The 20776-nt window shown below is 33.4% G+C and overlaps 1 protein-coding gene across 7 annotated transcripts in view; it reads right to left on the reverse strand.

Moving 5' to 3' along the window:
• Window positions 1–20776, reverse strand: part of sytl2a (synaptotagmin-like 2a) — a 149240-nt gene that overhangs the window by 29437 nt on the left and 99027 nt on the right. For 2 of the 7 annotated variants that reach the window (XM_039744392.1, XM_039744390.1), the window contains exons 5-12: window positions 16765–16843; window positions 16411–16522; window positions 10592–11386; window positions 9890–9961; window positions 6452–8827; window positions 1660–1764; window positions 647–700; window positions 44–91 (exon numbers count right to left, since the gene is read on the reverse strand). In XM_039744392.1, coding sequence (XP_039600326.1) covers window positions 44–91; window positions 647–700; window positions 1660–1764; window positions 6452–8827; window positions 9890–9961; window positions 10592–11386; window positions 16411–16522; window positions 16765–16843 — 3641 coding nt within the window. The remainder of the gene's footprint in view (window positions 1–43; window positions 92–646; window positions 701–1659; window positions 1765–6451; window positions 8828–9889; window positions 9962–10591; window positions 11387–16410; window positions 16523–16764; window positions 16844–20776) is intronic. The other 5 variants (XM_039744394.1, XM_039744393.1, XM_039744391.1 and 2 more) reach the window with 5 other exon arrangements.

The raw sequence follows: 20776 nt of genomic DNA on the forward strand, positions 1-20776 counted from the left end.
GTTAATAGATTAGTTGTCTGACACTTAGATTTGTCTTACTCACATCCTGATATGGTATCTTTTGGGATTTGTGGGCTCTCCACTTGTAGATCTATTGGGAAGTGTACATATTCACTAAAAAAATATTTATTCAGACAATTTGCTTCCAAAAGATCAGGTGTCAATACTGACAAAATACTTCACTGGATTATCTCAAAAACCATGCCTGAATAATTCCATATTTTATTGGTGAATTTAAAGATAATGTCAAATTTATAACAAAGCTCTTTACTGATTTTCATCTATTGATAAAATAAATTGATAATGATGCAGAAATATTTATCCCCATGAAGTACACGGTGTCCTACATTTGCAATATTGTTATTTAAATAGTTTTGAAAACAAGGGACAAACATTTAACTGCATCCACAGTCATATTAACTACCAGGCTGTAACAGTTAAACAAGACATGGAAAACTAATATATTCAGATTCCCAAACCACAAAAGCATTTCCAAACTCTTCATAGATCAACATATTTTGGAAATTTCACAACACGTAATTTAAGATAAAACACAATTCAGTCATTAAAAAACTTCATAAATGTTAAACAAATCTTCACATTTTGAACAGTGTTAACTATTAAAAAAACAAGTAAAAATATTTACCATCCTCTGCACTCATCACTAAATCATCTCTTGAATTATTAAAACTTCTTTCATCTGTTTAGAAAACAGTGGAGAAAAGAAATTCATTAACTAGTGCATTTAATATGGAAATAATATTTGTAGGCAAACACACACTACTCTCATTTATAAAAGATTTTTAAAAAAGTTTTTTGCTCTATCATTTGATACTTATTGTGACCTGGCATTAAAATATGTTTACTTGTCTTTTATGTGTTAAAATAAAAAAACTATCGGATGTCTACATCAGAAAGGACATTCATCTTAACTTTGCACTTGTCTCCTCAGAATTATTGACACAAAGCATGGGAGTAGAATGGTCTAAGGTAACTTGTGGTTGTTCAATCACATAACAGTTTGGTAAATAGTAAACTAGTAAAAAAATATGACAAAAAATGTAAAGGCATTCTCTGTGGAATGGCACATAGCACAAAAGTACGTATTTTTTAAATTTGGATTTAACTCCTGCATATTAAAATTAATGGTTAAAAATCCATGTTACTTTTCTCAAACATTATAATGCAACAATTTAAATACCTTTAACTTACAACAACAAACTAAACCTTATCTATATAATTATTTTAAAAGGATCCCGGCTCAGGACTCTAAAAATGTCTACTGAACAATTTTTACTGTAGTTGCTTTTATCTAGAAAATTATTTCTGTTTTAGATACTACTGGATACAGTATTTTGGACAAAAGACAAAAGGTCACTGGATTATTGGATAATTACTAATTTCAAGAAATGAAAGTAAATTCTTATAAATTCATTATCTGGAAAAAAAATGTTTTGAGCAAAAAACAACGATCATTTAATTTTTTAAAACAGTACACTTAAACAGTCTACTTTTATAGTAAATAAAATTAAACAGTAAATAGCTAACCATGATATACAGAATAATTTTGATTGGTTAATGGCAATGTAGTGACTAAACAGCAGGAAATAATGACCAGTCTCAAGACAAAATGTCCAGAAATGTATATAGCATGCTCACCTGATGTAGCAGCAGTAATATCCTCTAGGCTTTTGGAAGAAGCTAAGGGCTTATTCTTACTCCTTCTTAAAGCCATCATTATGGGGTTGCTTTCTTCATCAAAACCTGTCACAAATTAGAGAACATGAACTCTGCCACTTTACAGAAATGTAACATGAAGGCACCTGGGGTTACCCAATCAGAATAAAAGTTAATTCAATCAAAAAGAACGAAGGGCGTCTATAATTAAGTAAAGATTAGACTACTACAAAATATGCAAATATGCAAAGTTCTTTTCAGAATAAGAACAAAGGGTGTAATAGTATGCCACACTGTAAATAAATGTGTATTGTAAATCACAAGTTTCAATCCTTACATCTAATTCACTGGTTTTTAAAATAAGTGAATCAATAGTATTACATATGTTGTAATTTGATCTTTGTAAAAGTGTTCATTGAGCAAAAACATTTAAACGTAATATAAAAATAAGCGGAAATCTCTAAGTTTCAAGGAGGCAACACATTATAAAAATGTGAACTTAAATTGCATTTATTAATTGTAATAAAACTGTAGGATTATGTGTTTTGGCTAAAAACATTTTTATGTGTTCATTTTACAGAATTTTTCAAACTACTTCTGTACTCCTAATTTATTCACTCTGAATATTAACCAGTTAGCAAGTTAAAGCAATTCTTCATATTTTAATAATATTAAAAAGATAGGTGTAGATGGTGATCTTTAACACTGTTTATTTGCTTAAGTTTCTTAACTAATATCAATAAAAAGAGCCAAAAGAATGTAGAAATGTATACTGTATGTCACTTAGTACTAATTCACAGGAAATTAATATTGTACTAGTTCTGTAATTAAATAGTCATATAGGGATTTCTTGAACATTGTAAATTTGGCTGCCTTTATTTCCAAAAATATTTCTCTTAGTTTAGCTTTAGCTCATCTGGTGCTTGTTGCAAAGAATTGAGCCTTGAGTTGCTTTTCTGACACAAAAAAGTTGCAATAATGAACATTTAAAAGAAGCATTTCACCTGAATATGGATACGTAAATGGAGTTTGCCATCTGCTTAGAAGTGTTGTAAAAGGGTTCAGTCTCAGACAAGGTATCTTTCATTTTGCGATTAAGAATATACTGTACAATCTGTAACTAAGGAACTGGACTATCTGGAAATGTTGCCACGGACCGAATGAAGATTGGATGAACCCACCCAGATTTTATAATTATTTGTATTGTTTACATTTGCTGCTATTGGTTTAGATGCAAATAAATTATTCTGAAGTACAGTTCATGATTAATTTTATTCAATAGCAAAAGCTCTCCAAGAAACTAAAGATTTCATACAAAAGTGTCTAATACTGTCTTGAAAAGGGAGGTCAAACTGGATCTAACCAGGACAGAAAAAGAACGGGAAGGCTCAGATGCACAACTACATAAGCGGATAAATACATCAGATTCTATAGTTTAAGAAACAAACATCCTTTACATTTTCTATAACTCTGTCTATCTATCAATTGAGTGAATTAAGGGTTCTACATTTGAATTTTAATTTTCAAAAGTTAACACATGCAAGATTTTTTTTGGGTCAAAAACGTAAACATTAAAGCTTATATATTTAGTGGGTGCTTTATTAGGTACATCCTTCTAGTAGTGAGTAGAAGTAATTTAGAACTATTTTTTTTCCCCAAAACTGCCGATTTCATTGAGATTTGGTTTCAACAAGATGACATTGTATGAGAAGATGCGTGCTTTCTGAAAGTTATCCATTTGATGGAAAGCAAACTATGACTATTAAGGGATGCACAAATATTAGCAACAATAGGTACACCACTGCATTCCAGTGAACAACACATTCCAAACACTATTACACTACCACCTTCAGATTGTAAGTTTGAAATAAGGCAGGATGAATTCATGCGGTTTACTCCCAATTCTGACATTTGTATCTGTAGTAGAATTGAGACTCATCAGACCAGGTGACACTTTTATAATTTTCAATTGTCCATTTCAGGTAATCGGGTACCACTGTTGCCTCATCTTACTGTTATTTACAACAGAAGTGTGGAACCAGGCAAAGACCACTGCTACTTTAGCTCATCTGCTTTAAGGTCACTGTAAACTCTAATAGCTGAATTGCATGAAAATTTGAATAGGACAGTTGTTCCAGAGATAATGGTATTACTCACCACAGTTAAGTTGCTCAGAAAATGCATCTTGCTCATTTTGATGCATATTTATTTAAACCTCAGGGCCATGTGTAAATGCTGCATATACTGGGGTGCATCCACATAACTGCCTTTTTGATATTTAGGTTATTTGTGTTAATGAGCATGTGTGCATACTGAAGTGGCCACTGAGGGTATATAAAGGTTTTCTAGCATCATCCTCAAACTATTACTTATTAGGAATTGCAGGTGTGGCCCAATTGTTAATGATTCTGCCCCATGAATATAATGTGTTGTGTTCTAACCTAGTGCCCCATCGAGTGAGCATATTTTTCAAGTGTCTGCATGGGCTTTTTCACGTGGACCCTTGATTTCCACACACATCTACAAAGCATGTGGGTGTTAAGGTAACAGGTGATTTCAGACTGGACCTGTATTAAGTGTGCGTGTGGACAAGAGAGTCCTGCGATGGACTGGTACAATGTAGATAAAACTGGTTCTCATCTTATGTCCAATGCTGCTAGTTTAGCTCAAGCCCACCAAACTAAAATTTTATTTAAGTAATAGCAAAGTATTACACATAAAAAGCAGAAATGTGAGATTTGAATACACAATGGGAAATGTGAAACCTGAAAATACACCTTATGAGATGGACCTGGGAATCACAGCAGACTCATCACTGTCCACATCAAGACAATGTACAGATGCAAATAAGAATGCAAACAGAAAGTTAGGTTATAAACACAATATGTGGAGTACAAGTCAACATATCCTTAAATTACATAATGCACTAGTTGGGCCTAATCTGGAGTATATTATGCAGTTTGGTCTCCAGATTATAAAAACTATATAGTAGTGCTAGAGAAAAGTCCAGAGGAGAATGACTATGTTGATTCTAGACCCAAGAGGTATGAGGAAAGACTGCAGAAGTTGAACCTTTTCAGTTTAAGCAAAGAGAGATTAAGAGGTAACATGATCGGAGTATCTAAAATTATAAACGTGATTATTATAATATATACTAGCTGGTATTTTAAAATAAATTCCTCAACAAGAACATGGGGGGGAATGTTGGAAACCTTTTAAAGGCAGATTTGCAGATGTGTTTGAAAGTTTTTACTCACTTAAAGAACTATAGACACATGGAGTAAATTACTAGGTACTGTAGTGGAAAGTAGGCCTTTCTGAGTAAAGCTGCCTATTTTTGTCACAACTGTCCTAATGTTCTAATACTTAATTAGATTAAGGTGTATTAAAATGTTACTACTGATTGCAATTTGCTTAATGTTCAATTTACTTTAACAATTTTAGAAAAAAGATGACTCTTAAGCAAAATAAGTGTGCTTTATAATTTCCTAATTCATTTTTGTATTGTGCATCTAACCAGATTTATGTTACTAAGATCAACTCTTTAATATTGTTTAGAATATATAAGAAAATATTGATACTGTTTGAGTTTATCAAGAATGCAGATTTGTGGCTTTCCTTGGCACCATTTTTTAGATTACTTCAAATTTGTAATCATTAGAAATATGGAGAAATCAAAATGTCTCAAATAAAGTATAATCTGCATTCTCAAAGAAATTAAATTAAAAGATACATTACACTGTAGAGCTTAAAAAAAAAGTATGCTGCTAAAAAAAAGGCAAAGTAGCAAATATTGGTTAGGAAATTGACATTTAAATGAACACCACATAACCCATTAGTGATTTGTGTCCAAATTTTCTTGCAAAACCCTTTGGTGATTTGTGTCCATTACTTCATTTTGTGCACCACAGGACAGCTACTGCATGAAAGGTGAAATCCACAGCAATAATGGCAAGAAGATGAAAGTCAAGTGTTGCCAGAGGAAAGAAGACCATAAAAACCCTTTGAGTTTCAACAAGCTGAACTGCTAATACTATATTAATAAGTGTGTGAATGTGTGCACACACACACAAATATACACATATCTATTATACATATGTGTATTCATATAATTTTCTCAGACTTGAAGGGACTTATTTGAATTTTTACTGTTGTGTTAGTCTGTCTTGATGTACTGTAGATACAGTAAATACTTTAAATACCAATATTTTGACTAAAATCATATACATTTAAGATGTGTAATTATGGCCTTTGACTTTCCAAATTGAATACATTTAAAATGAGATCTCAAAGGGTTTCAATAGCTCTTGCATTCATTAGATTTATATCTAATGTACATTTTGAATGTAGAAGCAGGGTTAACAGCATAAGGAAGACATGGCAAAAATACATTCTGATATTGTGCAGAATTTATTGGAAAGAAATTGGAAAGTGCAGCGCAATCTTCAATAATCTTTAGTCTTTCAATATATATTTTTTTTTACTATTGGCTGTGTGGTGTTCAATTTGCCTTAAAAAAGTAAACTAATAAACAACCAAAAGCTAAGAATTTTTTCCATAAGCCCTATGAGCCCTATGATTTTAAATGTAACCATTTTATTAGAGACGAAATTTTGAATACCTGATCTTCCTGAACAATAAACCCTGCTTCCAGCTAAAAATCAGATCTTTAACACTAAATTAAATCAAACAGAGAGAAAGAGAAAAGACTGAAATACCTACAAGAGAGAATTATTATTTTTCTCCAATTAAATAGACAAAAAAAAATGCTCACGGGCACTTTTTCTCCTTTGCTCTGTATCTGACCAGCTGTCATCAGGTAGTGAACGCCTCTCAGGAACTTCATTATCTTCATCATCTAAATTCTTGCTTGGACCCCCGGACAGGGAAATTTCATGGCTTTCGCGGCTTGTTTCTTTGTTGATTTTGACAGGTGTACTTGCTCTTAAAGAATTCAAGGTTGATTCCATGTCATCATTATAATCCTCTGGTTTGTAAAATGCTCTTTTCTCTGTTGTAATTTTCTTTCCAGGATCTAGAGAAGTATAATCTTCACTTTGATCAGAATTATACTGGGGACTGGGAGCACTGTTTGATGGATATAACGCACTTACTTCTGACAAAGACTGAGCCAGTATGTACAATGACTCAAAATCATTATTTCTTGTTTCTGGTAATATATCATCTTCAATGACAGGTGTATTTTCAGCATAATTGTCTGAGCTATTCCACAGTTTGATAGACTCATTAAATACTGCATTTCTGCTTTCTACTTCAGAAGACATGGTGTAAGTAAATTCCTTTTCTGCTAAAGACTGAGCAAGACTGTGTAGATCTACTTCATCTGACTTCTTTTGTTCTGGAACTATATCTTCTTCCACCACGGACATTCTTCTTTCACAACTGTCACTCTCTTTCTCATCATTAATTAACAAATCTTTCTGTGCCTCTACTTCACTTATGCCTGTAGATGGAGAAGTAAATTCTTCCTCTGTTAATGGCTGGACAATACTGTGATGTGAAGAAGCACTGTATTCCTTAACTTTTGGAATTAAGTATTCTACTTCTTCTTCCACTGATGATCCTTTCACACATCTGTTTATTTCTCTCTGATCTTTAAGCAGATCTTTTTCCACCTTTTCTACTTCATTTGTCACTGATGATTCAAAAGTTATTTTTTTCTCTGCTAGAGACTGTACCAATGTGTGCAATGAAATATCATCACGTTTGTTTGCTTCTGGAATTATATATTCTTCTTCAACTGATGTCCTTCTTGAAAAACTGTTTGTTTTTCTGTCATCTTCAAGACAATCCTCTTCATGCATCTTTCTTTCACTTGTCTCTGCAGAGAGAGAGATAATTTCTTTCTCCGATAAAGACTGGGCCAGATTTTGCAGTGAAATAGGATCAGACTTCTTTCTTGCTGGAATAATATATTCTTCTTCCACAGATGGCCTCCTTATTGTGAATTCAGCACTACTGTTGACCATAGGGTCAATCTCATGTTTCTTTTCCACAGGACTAGTAAATTTCACAATAGGCATTTGATTGCTTATCAATTCATTAACAGGTTTATCTTCGTATGTTTCATTTGGTTGATGAAGGACAGTTTGCCTACTTCTCTCCTTAACCCTGTCAACAAAACTGACCCGCTGAACTATGGGAGCTGCATTTGGTGTTTTACTTTGTGTTTCTTCAACAGACAATCCACTGGTAGCTTCAGAAGACAATTTTTCTAATCCCTGGTTTAGTGTTTCATGATCAATACTTGGAATACGGGTAGATCTTTTCATGACCTCTACCACTTCTTCATTACTAAATTCTTTAATGTCTGAAGATTTAGGTGGAGAACTTTGAAAAGATTTAAGATGAATATCACTGGCATCAGTGGGAAGCACTTTGGGGAAAATATTGGGATTCATTAATTTTTTCCCGTCTTTTGGCAAGAGTTGCTGTTGATGTAACAGCTCACCTTTTTCCCAAACCTCCATGCTAGAGCTAGTTGGTCCTGGATTTTCAATATCTTCAGACTGGTAGGCAATGTCTGCAGATGGTAGCTCTCCCTTAACAGGTTTTTGCTTCTCTGGTGATGTATTCCAGAACATTACAAGGCTCTGGAACTGAGAGTTACTTGAATCTGGGGCCTTCATACCACTCTGCATTCTTTCTTTCATTGACTGAATTTTAAAATTGTGCGTCTGATGTATGCCAGGTGATTTTAAGGATGAAGATGTTTTTATATTGTTAAATTCAGTATTGTCAGAATTATCATTTTTTTTATCTAACTTGACTAAGTCATCTTCCGGAAGCTGCTTCACCCCTATCACAAATATTTCAGGTTCAACTTTCTCTTCCTCTGAATCCACTGTGGTTTTGATCCTATGGTTCTCATTAAAATATTGCAGACTACCAACATCCTGGGGGTAATGGCTTTCATTACTCTGGAGATGAATATCTGGTTCACCTAGTCCTTCATAAGTTTGATATTTTGATAAGTAAACTGACTCATAATCATTACCTGGCTTTAACAGGATGCTGTCATCATCATATGTGGCTATTTTCGAGCTACCTTCAACCACTGGTAAATGATACTTTTCGGTTTTCACATGAACAGCTGGAGGATTGTGCACATTTTTTTCTTTGTCATTTTCTGGAACATAATCAGTTACATCCGTAACTTTATTTATTGTATTAACAGGCTTTTCTTTCATTACAAAACTGTTTTCTGCTTTACTGTCTATCACATTATACTTCAAACATGTTGCTGGGTCTAGATTTGAATTAACTTGCTTATCAACGGTCATTTTACCATCATTAGATTTTCTAAATTGGCCATCATTATCCTGATGAGCCTTCATAGGATAAACCATGGCATCATGTTCCACTGACTCTCTATCCACCATGCTAACTTTATTAGTGTTATCTACTTTTACTTTTTCCAGTATCACCTCAGGTGTATTATTCTCTCCAGGGAACAAATAATTTAAATTGTCCATTTTTTCTGAAGATCCCTCTTCAACTAATTTTGTCAGAATATTTTTCTTTTTAATGGTTGATGTGCTGTCAACAAGTGGCCCATCTAAGACATTAATATTTTCTTTAGTTGCCTCAGTTTGAGCAATAACCGGCTGCAATTCATTCATTCTACTGGAAATGCTGTCCTTTTCCCTAGAACTTTCTCTAACACCCTTTTCCATCAGGACAGCCTCATTTTCAAGGTTTTCCAGGTTTCCTTGAGATGCACTGAATTCTAAATTTCTTAGACTGGTGGAGTGCACCTGAGGACGTTCATTATTAACTTTGTCTCTTTCAAGGGATCTGCAGCTTGAATTAATTTCTGGCAATATAGTCCTAAGACTAATATTTTCTTTGACATTTTCCTCCATTATGCCAGATTCCTCTTCAACATTCTCCAGTCTTCTTTGTGGTACAGAATAGAGTTCTGTGGGTTCGAAATTATGAAGACTGGATGGAAACTGCTCATGACAGTCATCCTTTACTTTGTTCTTTTCTGTAGATATAGAATGTAAATGTATATCTGATTCTATATAGTGCGGAGAAGCTTTAAGACTAGAATTCATTTCAGTGCTCCTGCTGAACCACTCAAGGACCTTAGATATGGATTCGTCAGCCTCTTTTGTTAGCTTAGAATTCTGCATCTCAAGCTTGCTTGATGTCTCACGGTTTTGCACCCAAGTGTTATCAGTCTTACCTTTATCAGCACTGGCAGAAGGAGGGCTGGACACCTGAGAGGATTTTGGTTCAGCATAAAACTCATGTTGATCTGAAAAACATATATTTACATATTTTCCCTCTTGCACCTTTCTATAAATACATCTCTTTTACCACAAATATAAAATACTGCAAATAAACATGGAAATAAAAATTTCATATTCATAACTTTTTTTGGCTTTGTAAATTCCACATATTTCAAATTTTCTGACATGTTTAAAAATTGCTTGGTTTTTGAAGAATAAAGACCTACATTGAAAACTATATATATATATATATATATATATTTGAGCAAAACTAATTCATATTTTTAAGGATTATGAGCTAATTGCCTTCCGCAATAACTACACATGCATAATAGTTAGTCTGGTTAGGTTAGCGAATTAAATTATTGAAAAAAGCAGATTCTGAAGAGTGTTACACCCTTTAGTTTTAGTAAGCAACTTTTAGAAAACATTAAAAAAGGAGTTCAGACAATAGGTAAAATAACTAAAAACCAAATATTCTATTTCCTTAATGAATTCAGGGAAGGTAATTTCTGAGTATGACCTAATCTCAACTGCTTTGATAATGCGGAAAAAAGTAATCAATTTAACACTTCTGTTTTAAGCAGTTTTCACAATGAACATAGTGTTTACTCATCTTTTATTTTTGCTTGCCACATTAATCTTCAAACACTTACCTGTATTCTCCTCTCCAGGGGTATTTAAGACTTTAGTATGTGGTCCATTTATAGGTATGTCAATATATTCATTACTGCTCTGTATCCATTGTGAGATGTCTGTAGTGGATTGACTGTTTTCTCTTGTAGCACCCACAGCAGGCAAAGTCACTTCATTGTTTTCCTGTTGTCTATTCTTATGAGACCAAGTCTGATTATTTGTAAAAGTATTTGATTGAGAGAAATCATTATTTTGAAGCAAACCACTGATCTCCTCACTCTTTCTTTCATCTTGCTCTAATGTGACAGACGAGAACATCTGAGATCTATCTAGTTCTGACTCTAATAAACCATGTTCTCCCAGCTCTTTGCCATCAGATATTTGTGTTTTTTCAGGAAACTCCTTTTGCCTAACTGTGGGTGAGAATCTCACTTGTTTTCTATCAAGGGAATTTTGTGAGCCCTCTTCAGTTTTTTCCATGCTGGATTGAGTCTTTATAGAATTGCTTTTTAAGAAGCCTCTGTTGCTGTTGGGGCCCTGAATGCTACTGTTGTTGCGAAGAATTTCTGAGTCATTTGAGCTGGAGCTGGAACTGCGCTTCAAAATTCCTTTGGGAAGATTACCATTTTGGTCCGTCTTACTTTGGGATCTTGGTAAAGGTTTTTCGTTTTCTTTTACAAAGTCTTGCTGTTTGGGAACTATTGTCCTCTTTTTTGGCACTGGAACCTGGGCATCTCTTTCTTCTGATGAAACAGGCATTTCAGTATTTGAAACCCTTACACTGTCCACAATACCTTTACGTGTTGATAATAGTTCTGAAAAATACAGGGGGAAATGATAGGGAAGCATAAAAAAATAACAAAAATACTATAGTAAAGTCAGTAGCATCTTGTTTTACCTATATAATAGCTGTATTAGTTACATAATGAACTGAAAACTAAAGGCTGCATTAGATCTCCATAGTATGGATGGCAGCAGACTAAACTATTATTAAAATGAGTGAAGAAATATATCAGCAAAAAACTCAATGTTTGAAAACATGCAAAAATAATGTTTAAGTATAGAAAAATAAAACTAACAAAAAATATTAAATTTAAAAAGTTATTATTTAAACACATGTAGCCATAGATACGGAACCCAGGCCCACTTATACAGTAAACTCAGGATTATGCTTCTTAATTTAAAGCTAGGTATTTTGAATGTCAAGTAAGAATATTCTACAAATGTTACAACCCCAATTCCAATTAAGTTGGGACGTTGTGTAAAACGTAAATAAAAACAGAATACAATGATTTGCAAATCCTTTCCAACCTATATTCAATTGTTCAAACTGATAAACTTTATTGTTATCCGCTATTGGCGGATGGCTTAGAAGCTACCCAATCAGAGCATGTATTACATATTAACTAAAACTCCTCAATGATATAAGATATGCTTCCCGCGGTGCTTGTTTGCTTCTCTCCATCTTTCTCACTCTCTCTGCCTGACGGAGGGGGTGTGAGCAGAGGGGCTGTTTGCACAGAGGACACGGAGGCTCCTCTACAAAATGCCGCTTTATCGCGGTGCTTCTGTATACTTAAAAGCACGTATTGATTTTTTGATTGTTTTTCTTTTCTTAGCGAGCGCTCTCTCGGACATTCTCTGCTCCTGACGCTCTTTTGAAGATAAGATATGTTTGCATTCTTTTAATTGTGAGAAAGAACTGTCATCTCTGTCTTGTCATGGAGCACAGTTTAAACGTTTGGCTAAAGGGTGTTATTTCATGTCTAGAGGGCTCTAATAATGTTAATAGGGTGGGAGAGTTTATAAGGGCTTAAAATATATAAAAATAACCATACAAACATATGGTTTCTACTTCGCGGATTTTCACCTATCACGGGGGGGTCTGGAACGCAACCCCCGCGATCGAGGAGGGATTACTGTACATACAGGTTTTGGAGTAACATATGCTGCCATCCAAGCGACGTCTTTTTCAGGGACGTCCCTGCTTATTTCAGCAGGAAAATGCGAAGCCACATTCTGCATGTGTTACAACAGCGTGGCTTCGTAGTAAAAGAGTGTGGGTACTAGACTGGCCTGCCTGCAGTTCAGACCGGTCTCCCATTGAATATGTGTGGCAATTTATTGAAGCGCAAAATACGACAACGGAGACCCCGGACTGTTGAGCAACTGAAGTTGTACATCAAGCAAGAATGGGAAAGAATTCAACCTACACAACTTCAACAATTAGTGTCCTCAGTTCCCAAATGCTTAGAGTGTTGTTAAAAGGAAAGGTGAAAACACACAATGGTAAACATGCCCCTGGTCCCAGCTTTTTTGAACGTGTTGCAGGCATCAAATTCAAAATGAGTGAAGATTTGCAAAACAATAAAGTTTATCAGTTTGAACATTCGATATCTTGTCTTTGTAGTGCATTCAATTGAATATAGGTTGAAAAGGATTTGCAAATCATTGTATTCTGTTTTTATTTACGTTTTACACAACGTCCCAACTTCATTGGAATTAGGGTTGTATTATAAAATATCACACAAATAAAAAAAAGTTTGAAAAAAATGGGAATTGGTTTAATGTGTACAATTTGATGTTGAAATGAGCAAGGGTTTACTGTGTGCAGTACTCAGAAAAACAGATTGCGTGCATAGTGTGTTAAAAGTGTATAAAAATCGCTCTAGGGATAGCAAAAACTAGTTCTGCATTTAGTGTTTAGAAAGATGCACTTGTACTGGAAGATATTATGAAGAATTCTACAAAACTGTTTTTGTAATATGCTAAAAGTTTAAGTGATTTCATAATTTAGCAAGACCCCTAATGTGCCATGTTGGACCTGAAAGGCTCTACTTTTTAATCCCCTCTGAACCCTTTATCTTTACAATGACTGTCCTGAGATTTGATTAGTTAATTCAAATATGCTGGTGTGGCGATAATTTACTTTAGACCTTTTTAGACTGTGGTCATACTGAAGATCAGCCTGTATGTTTTATGACATGCTTTCTATTGACTTCGGAACAAAAGCACTGTGTGTTTAGTTAATTTGTTAATGCATAGCAGTTCATTATTATTCATAGAGATCTTCTTACTCAACCACTAATGAAGATTTTCCAATTGGTCTAATTTTGTTTGATGCAGTTTGTTGCACATAATGCATTATACCTTTTAATCTACCCCCATTATCCTCCACAATCTGAACTTGAATTTATTTATTTATTTATTTTTTTTTAGAGTGTGGCATCTTTTCAAAATATGCCTTAGAATGCTCATATAATAGTTCTACATCTGTATAATGTAATCTGCTAAATACTGTAGAACTTGTTCTTTCATTATTACAGAATATTTTAGTTCATACAGGGTTCTGTATGGAATGTGCTTCACCATGATGTAGCAACAGACCAGGACTGATTACAACTATGAACTAAAGTGCTATTTGTGTTTCTTATTATGGGAGCAATCCTATCTTGTTTGATACTGCAGTAAAGTCATAAATACTGCAGACACACACATACAATCTGTGAAGGATATCGGAGTTCAAACAGAAGATGTACATACAACTTCTATCTTAACTCAAATACCCTCACTTTATTTCTTATTTTCTTTACACTTTTAGAATTACCATCACAAAAATGTTCATGTAAAACCTATCACAATGGAACTTTATACAATTAAACACATATGGAAAAATATACATATCAAAATGATGCAATAATTAAAGAAATGTAATAGTGATAAGCAATGAATTACTCAACTTATACAGCAAAGTTTCCCATGCAGTTTAAAGATGTGCAGGAGTTTAAGTGAGTTAGTGGCAAATACATGCAAAACAGGCAAAGTTAATAATAAAGCAAATCTAATGAATTTTTTTTTAACAAATGAAAAACAAATAAAAATGGTCTTGTTTCATGATTGACATAGTATAGACATAAACAAAATGTTTAATTATTTCAGTCTCTCCAGGATTATTTGTAATGTAATGATTTTGCGGACTTATTTGTTAACAACCAAAGTGAAATACTATAAGATACCAGCAGTTTTAAGTTTGTATCTGTATTGCAAAGGTAAATAGCAAAAACAAAATATGTCATTGTCACCTAAACAAAATAATACTAATTAAGAGTATTGAAAACACATTAAAAATAACTTTATCCCATTAACCCTTTAAAAAGGCATTGAAAATTAGTTGTACTAACTACACAAAGACACAACAAAATTGGCAAAACTGCTTTAAGATATCTTTTCATTACATCTTTACTCATAGGCAGGTACAAATATTTTTGAACACTCACATACAGAGACATTGTTTAATAGAGGGATTTTTTCTCTGGAATACTCATTCCGCATGGCGAGGAAGAATGTGCTTGGAAAGTGTAGGGAAATGTATTAAATACATTTTAATTTAATTTCATCTCTGTATGATCAAATGAGATTATTATTGTAGATTAGTCTTAAAGCATAATTTACATATTAGTTTTAGTACAGTATAGTTTTTGCTATTTTTGATTTCATCGAAAAGTATAATTTGTACATAACTGCAAGATGGTAACAAAACAAAAAGAAAATGAACAATGGTCAAACTCATAGAGGAGGATGAGGTTGGAAGCATGGGATATCAAAATATTACAGTTATCTGGTTTTATATTTAAAATAGCAAATTTCTAAAAATCAGTTTTACTAGACTGTTTATACTATATTGTAAAAAGTGAAACAGCAGATATTCAGCAGCTGTCATTATAAATGTGCATATTAAAACTAATTGTCGTTTAATATTTACTTCCCATAATGGTGCTGTAGAGATTTCATTATTGTATTAATGGTGATTCTGCAGACCTAATTAACACTGAAATATAATTGGGGCTTGTCCATTAAAGGTTGAAAAAACTAAGAAATCACATTAAAGTTAGCAGATTCTTTTCAACCACAGATATTTCTACAGATAGATAAGAAAACTGCAGTCAAATGTATAATTTTGGGTGACATACTCCTTTAAAAAAAGGATGAAGATTACATTTTAACTTTCATCTTCAGGAGAAATGACAGATGCAGAAAACCATGTAAAGAATCCTCCACCATTATTTTATACCTCTTACAAAGTTATTTTTCTAAATTATAGGTAAATTATATTTCTTCTACGCTTAAATAAATGTTATCTATAAGTAAATTAAGTACAATAAAAATATGAATATTTAAATAAGTTATTTGAATTTATTTACTTCTAATTTGTTTTTTAGAATTGTGAGATCCAGACAAAAATTTTATTTACTTATTTTATTTATTTATTTTTATAGCCAGGATTAAAGCCATTTGTTTTTAAGATTTAGGAGTGTATGGCCTAAATGGGATTTTTAAAACAAGGACTCATTCTCTACTTCCCCGAATTCTCTTTCACTCTATACCACAAGTACTATCATTTTCAAGAACAATAAAATATTCTACTTTCATGCAGATTACCTGTTTGACTAGTGTACCAATCATCAGCAGGTAAACTTCAAACTTTCTTAAATTTTGGAATAATGTAGCAGCATAGTCAAATTTCATTTTTTTAATGTCTTGCAATGGCTATCTTAAAAAATTTCAGTTTAAAATAACGAGCTTCTGTAAATTGCATCAATAGAGTTTCGGATTGCAGTAAAACTGATTATCTAAATGGGAACATCTTCACAGTTAAAAAGTAGCTGAGATTTTTAAGAAGAACACATTACTATCATATGTTCATACTAGCACATGCAATCCAAAGGGCCCATATGTATTTGTATGAGTTATATGGCTAACAAAACCACATTTAAAATGCTTCACACATAGGAGTAATACTTTTTACAGTATACTTTATGAAATTAAGTCCAATATTTACCCCCTGGAGTTGTTTCAGATAATACCAATGAGTTTTCAATAGGCAGTGCTTCGTGCGGAAAAGTAAGCATGTCATCTGCTAGTGAATAATCATTAAATGGGTTCTGTCTTTCCTAATATGTCAAAATAAACAAAGAGAAACATAATAAAAAACATAAAAATGTTAAAACTTACACAAAAACAAACTAACAATACTTTCAGAACCACAATAATCATCTTCAGTTTAACAACCAGAATTTATTTAGTCAACTAAGATCTTTTTTTTAGTACTTGTTTTAATTATAGAGTTTCATTTAATAAGAAGAAAACACATTCTAAAATCTAGCTAATCTAATCACTGCTGATATTAACAAACCTTTCCAGCAGATGTGGATGTCTGTCGTGGCTGGTCAATTTGTGGATCAGCAACAGCTTGGACTGTATTTGACAATGTGCTGTAAAGCAATAGTGAAATGTAAGTTAGTGTTTTTCATTTTATATACTAATATCTATAAAACATTTTGCAATGCTAATCATAAACAAATTTTTAGCAGTGTCGTATCAGTCCAAATAATTAAAAACACCTGTTTAAAAAATTTTCTATTTCCGCTGTGGCAACCCCTAATGGGAGCAGCCAAAAGAAGAAGTAGTTTAAAAAATTTTCTATACATATACGCAAACACACATACATACAGTATATAGATGGGAAAACACTGTACATATACAGTACTGACAGAACAAAACTTTATTGTGAATAAAGTAGGGTTCACGAGTAAACAGTGCAGACACAACATATGCATTCTTAGAAAATGGCTATGGTGTATTGTCAGAAACTATGCTGTTGTAACTTTGGTGGTTTTCAGACCAGACCAACCCAGGCTGCTTGAAGCTGAAATGAAAACAGGCATATTTGACTCAAAGATTCACAGTCCAGTGGTTTACTTAGAAATCTGTGAATTGTGCAACAGTTCTGCATATGGTGGGAAGCCTTAAAGTATGCCATACATTGAAACTACCAAAATACTCAAGTAGAAGTATTGCTGTGCAGACAAAAATTTATTTTAAAAATAAATAAATCCTAAACAAATCGTAAAATAATCTTATACTAGTCATCCCCCGAGGCTCCTCCCGCAAAGTAGTAAAACAAGACAGTGAGGAGGGCCCCGCCCGACTCCCCACTACTGATGCTACACTTCCTTCAACCCTCAGATCTCGGATTAGAGCGAATATATCACTCCTGAAAGAAAACTGACTCTTAGCATGATGAGAGAAGTCGCAACATCAACCAGAGACTTCAAGCAAATCTCTCTACCTATATACACACACATAGACTTCAAGCAAATCTCTCTATATACATATACATATATATATACATATACATATATATATATACATATATATACATATATATATATATAATATACATATACATATATATATATATATATATATATATACACTGCATATTATATATGCAGTTTTTAAATTATAGTTTTTATTATTTAGGGAGAAAAAAAAATCCAAACCTACATGGCCCTGTGTGAAAAAGTAATTGCCCCTAAACCTAATAACTGGTTGGGCCACCCTTAACAGCAATAACTGCAATCAAGCGTTTGTGATAACTTACAATGAGTCTTTTACAGTGCTCTGGAGGAATTTTGGCCCACTCATCTTTGCAGAATTGTTGTAATTCAGCTTTATTTGAGGGTTTTCTAGCATGAACCGCCTTTTTAAGGTCATGCCATAGCATCTCAATTGGATTCAGGTCAGGACTTTGACTAGGCCACTCCAAAGTCTTCATTTTGTTTTTCTTCAGCCATTCAGAGGTGGATTTGTTGGTGTGTTTTGGGTCATTGTCCTGTTGCAGCACCCAAGATCGCTTCAGCTTGAGTTGACGAACAGATGGCGGACATTCTCCTTCAGGATTTTTTGGTAGACAGTAGAATTCATGGTTCCATCTATCACAGCAAGCCATCCAGGTCCTGAAGCAGCAAAACAACCCCAGACCATCACACTACCAGCACCATATTTTACTGTTGGTATGACATTCTTTTTCTGAAATGCTGTGTTCCTTTTACGCCAGATGTAACGGGACATTTGCCTTCCAAAAAGTTCAACTTTTGACTCATCAGTCCACTAGGTATTTTCCCAAAAGTCTTGGCAATCATTGAGATGTTTCTTAGCAAAATTGAGACGAGCCCTAATGTTCTTTTGCTTAACAGTGGTTTGCGTCTTGGAAATCTGCCATGCAGGCCATTTTTGCCCAGCCTCTTTCTTATGGTGGAGTCGTGAACACTGACCTTAATTGAGGCAAGTGAGGCCTGCAGTTCTTTAGACGTTGTCCTGGGGTCTTTTGTGACCTCTCGGATGAGTCCTCTGCGCTCTTGGGGTAATTTTGGTCAGCCGGCCACTCCTGGGAAGGTTCACCACTGTTCCATGTTTTTGCCATTTGTGGATAATGGCTCTCACTGTGGTTCGCTGGAGTCCCAAAGCTTTAGAAATGGCTTTATAACCTTTACCAGACTGATAGATCTCAATTACTTCTGTTCTCATTTGTTCCTGAATTTCTTTGGATCTTGGCATGATGTCTAGCTTTTGAGGTGCTTTTGGTCTACTTCTCTGTGTCAGGCAGCTCCTATTTAAGTGATTTCTTGATTGAAACAGGTGTGGCAGTAATCAGACCTAGGGGTGGCTATGGAAATTGAACTCCGGTGTGATACATCACAGTTAGGTTATTTTTTAACAAGGGGGCAATTACTTTTTCACACAGGGCCATGTAGGTTTGGATTTTTTTCTCCTAAATAATAAAACCATCATTTAAAAACTGCATTTTGTGTTTACTTGTGTTATATTTGACTAATGGTTAAATGTGTTTGATGATCAGAAACATTTTGTGTGACAAACATGCAAAAGAATAAGAATTCAGGAAGGGGGCAAATATATATATACACATACAGTGGTGTGAAAAACTATTTGCCCCTATATATATATATATATATATATATATATATATATATATATATATATATATATATATATATACACATACAGTGGTGTGAAAAACTATTTGCCCCCTTCCTGAATTCTTATTCTTTTGCATGTTTGTCACACAAAATGTTTCTGATCATCAAACACATTTAACCATTAGTCAAATATAACACAAGTATATTATATACACACATACATACATACATTATATATACACAGTATATCTATATCTCTAATATCTATATATATCTATATCTACATGTCTTTCTCTATATATATATATATATACATACACATACATACTGTACATACACACACACACACATTATATACATACTAGCAAAATACCCGCGCTTCGCAGCAGAGAAGTAGTGTGTTAAAGAAGCAATGAAATAGAAAAGGAAACATTTTGAAAATAACGTAACATGATTGTCAATGTAATTGTTTTGTCACTGTTGTGAGTGATGAGTGTTGCTCATATACACACACAGGGTGGGCCATTTTTATGGATACACCTTAATAAAATGGGAATGGTTGGTGATATTAACTTCCTGTTTGTGGGACATTAGTATATGTGAGGGGGAAAACTTTTTAAGATGGGTGGTGACCATGGTGGCCATTTTGAATGCAACTTTTGTTTTTTCAATAGGAAGAGGGTCATGTGACACATCAAACTTATTGGGAATTTCACAAGAAAAACAATGGTGTGCTTGGTTTTAACGTAACTTTATATATATATATATATATATATATATATATATATATATATATATATATATATATATATATATATATATATATATATATATACACATATACACATATACACACACAATTATATCTATCTATCTCTATATATATCTATCTCTATATATATCTATATCTATATATCTATATATATCTCTATATCTATATATCTCTATATCTATATATCTATATATATATATATCAAAATACCCCATATATATATATATATATATATCAGTGGTGAAGTACTGCCTTAAAAGTTTTATTAAGAAGAAAATTAAACCTTTTTAAACTGAGGGAAAATATGCCAATAATTATTTGTTAAGGATCTCTTTGTATACCACATTGTGAGTTCGGCCCTCCGGTTGTAATAGGACCAAGCTGTGCACTGAGCTTACTTTTGAACATGCAACATACAGTTGGCCATGTGAACAGTAATCTTGTTTCAAATCTCACAGCTTGGATTGCTGCTGTCATAATCGGTTTGAGTTTCATGGTTTGTTTCAATTATGACAGTATTTGTAGGACTTGTGTTTAAGTGACATTCCGCATCTGTCAAGCGTTTTAAGTATACAACCAGTTTCATCGATAACTTCACATCCAGCTTTTGAGAGTTTAAACATTCATAAACATCAAAGTGTCCACTACTGAAA

This window comes from Polypterus senegalus, chromosome 2, assembly GCF_016835505.1.
Source record: "Polypterus senegalus isolate Bchr_013 chromosome 2, ASM1683550v1, whole genome shotgun sequence".
NCBI lineage: Eukaryota > Metazoa > Chordata > Cladistia > Polypteriformes > Polypteridae > Polypterus > Polypterus senegalus.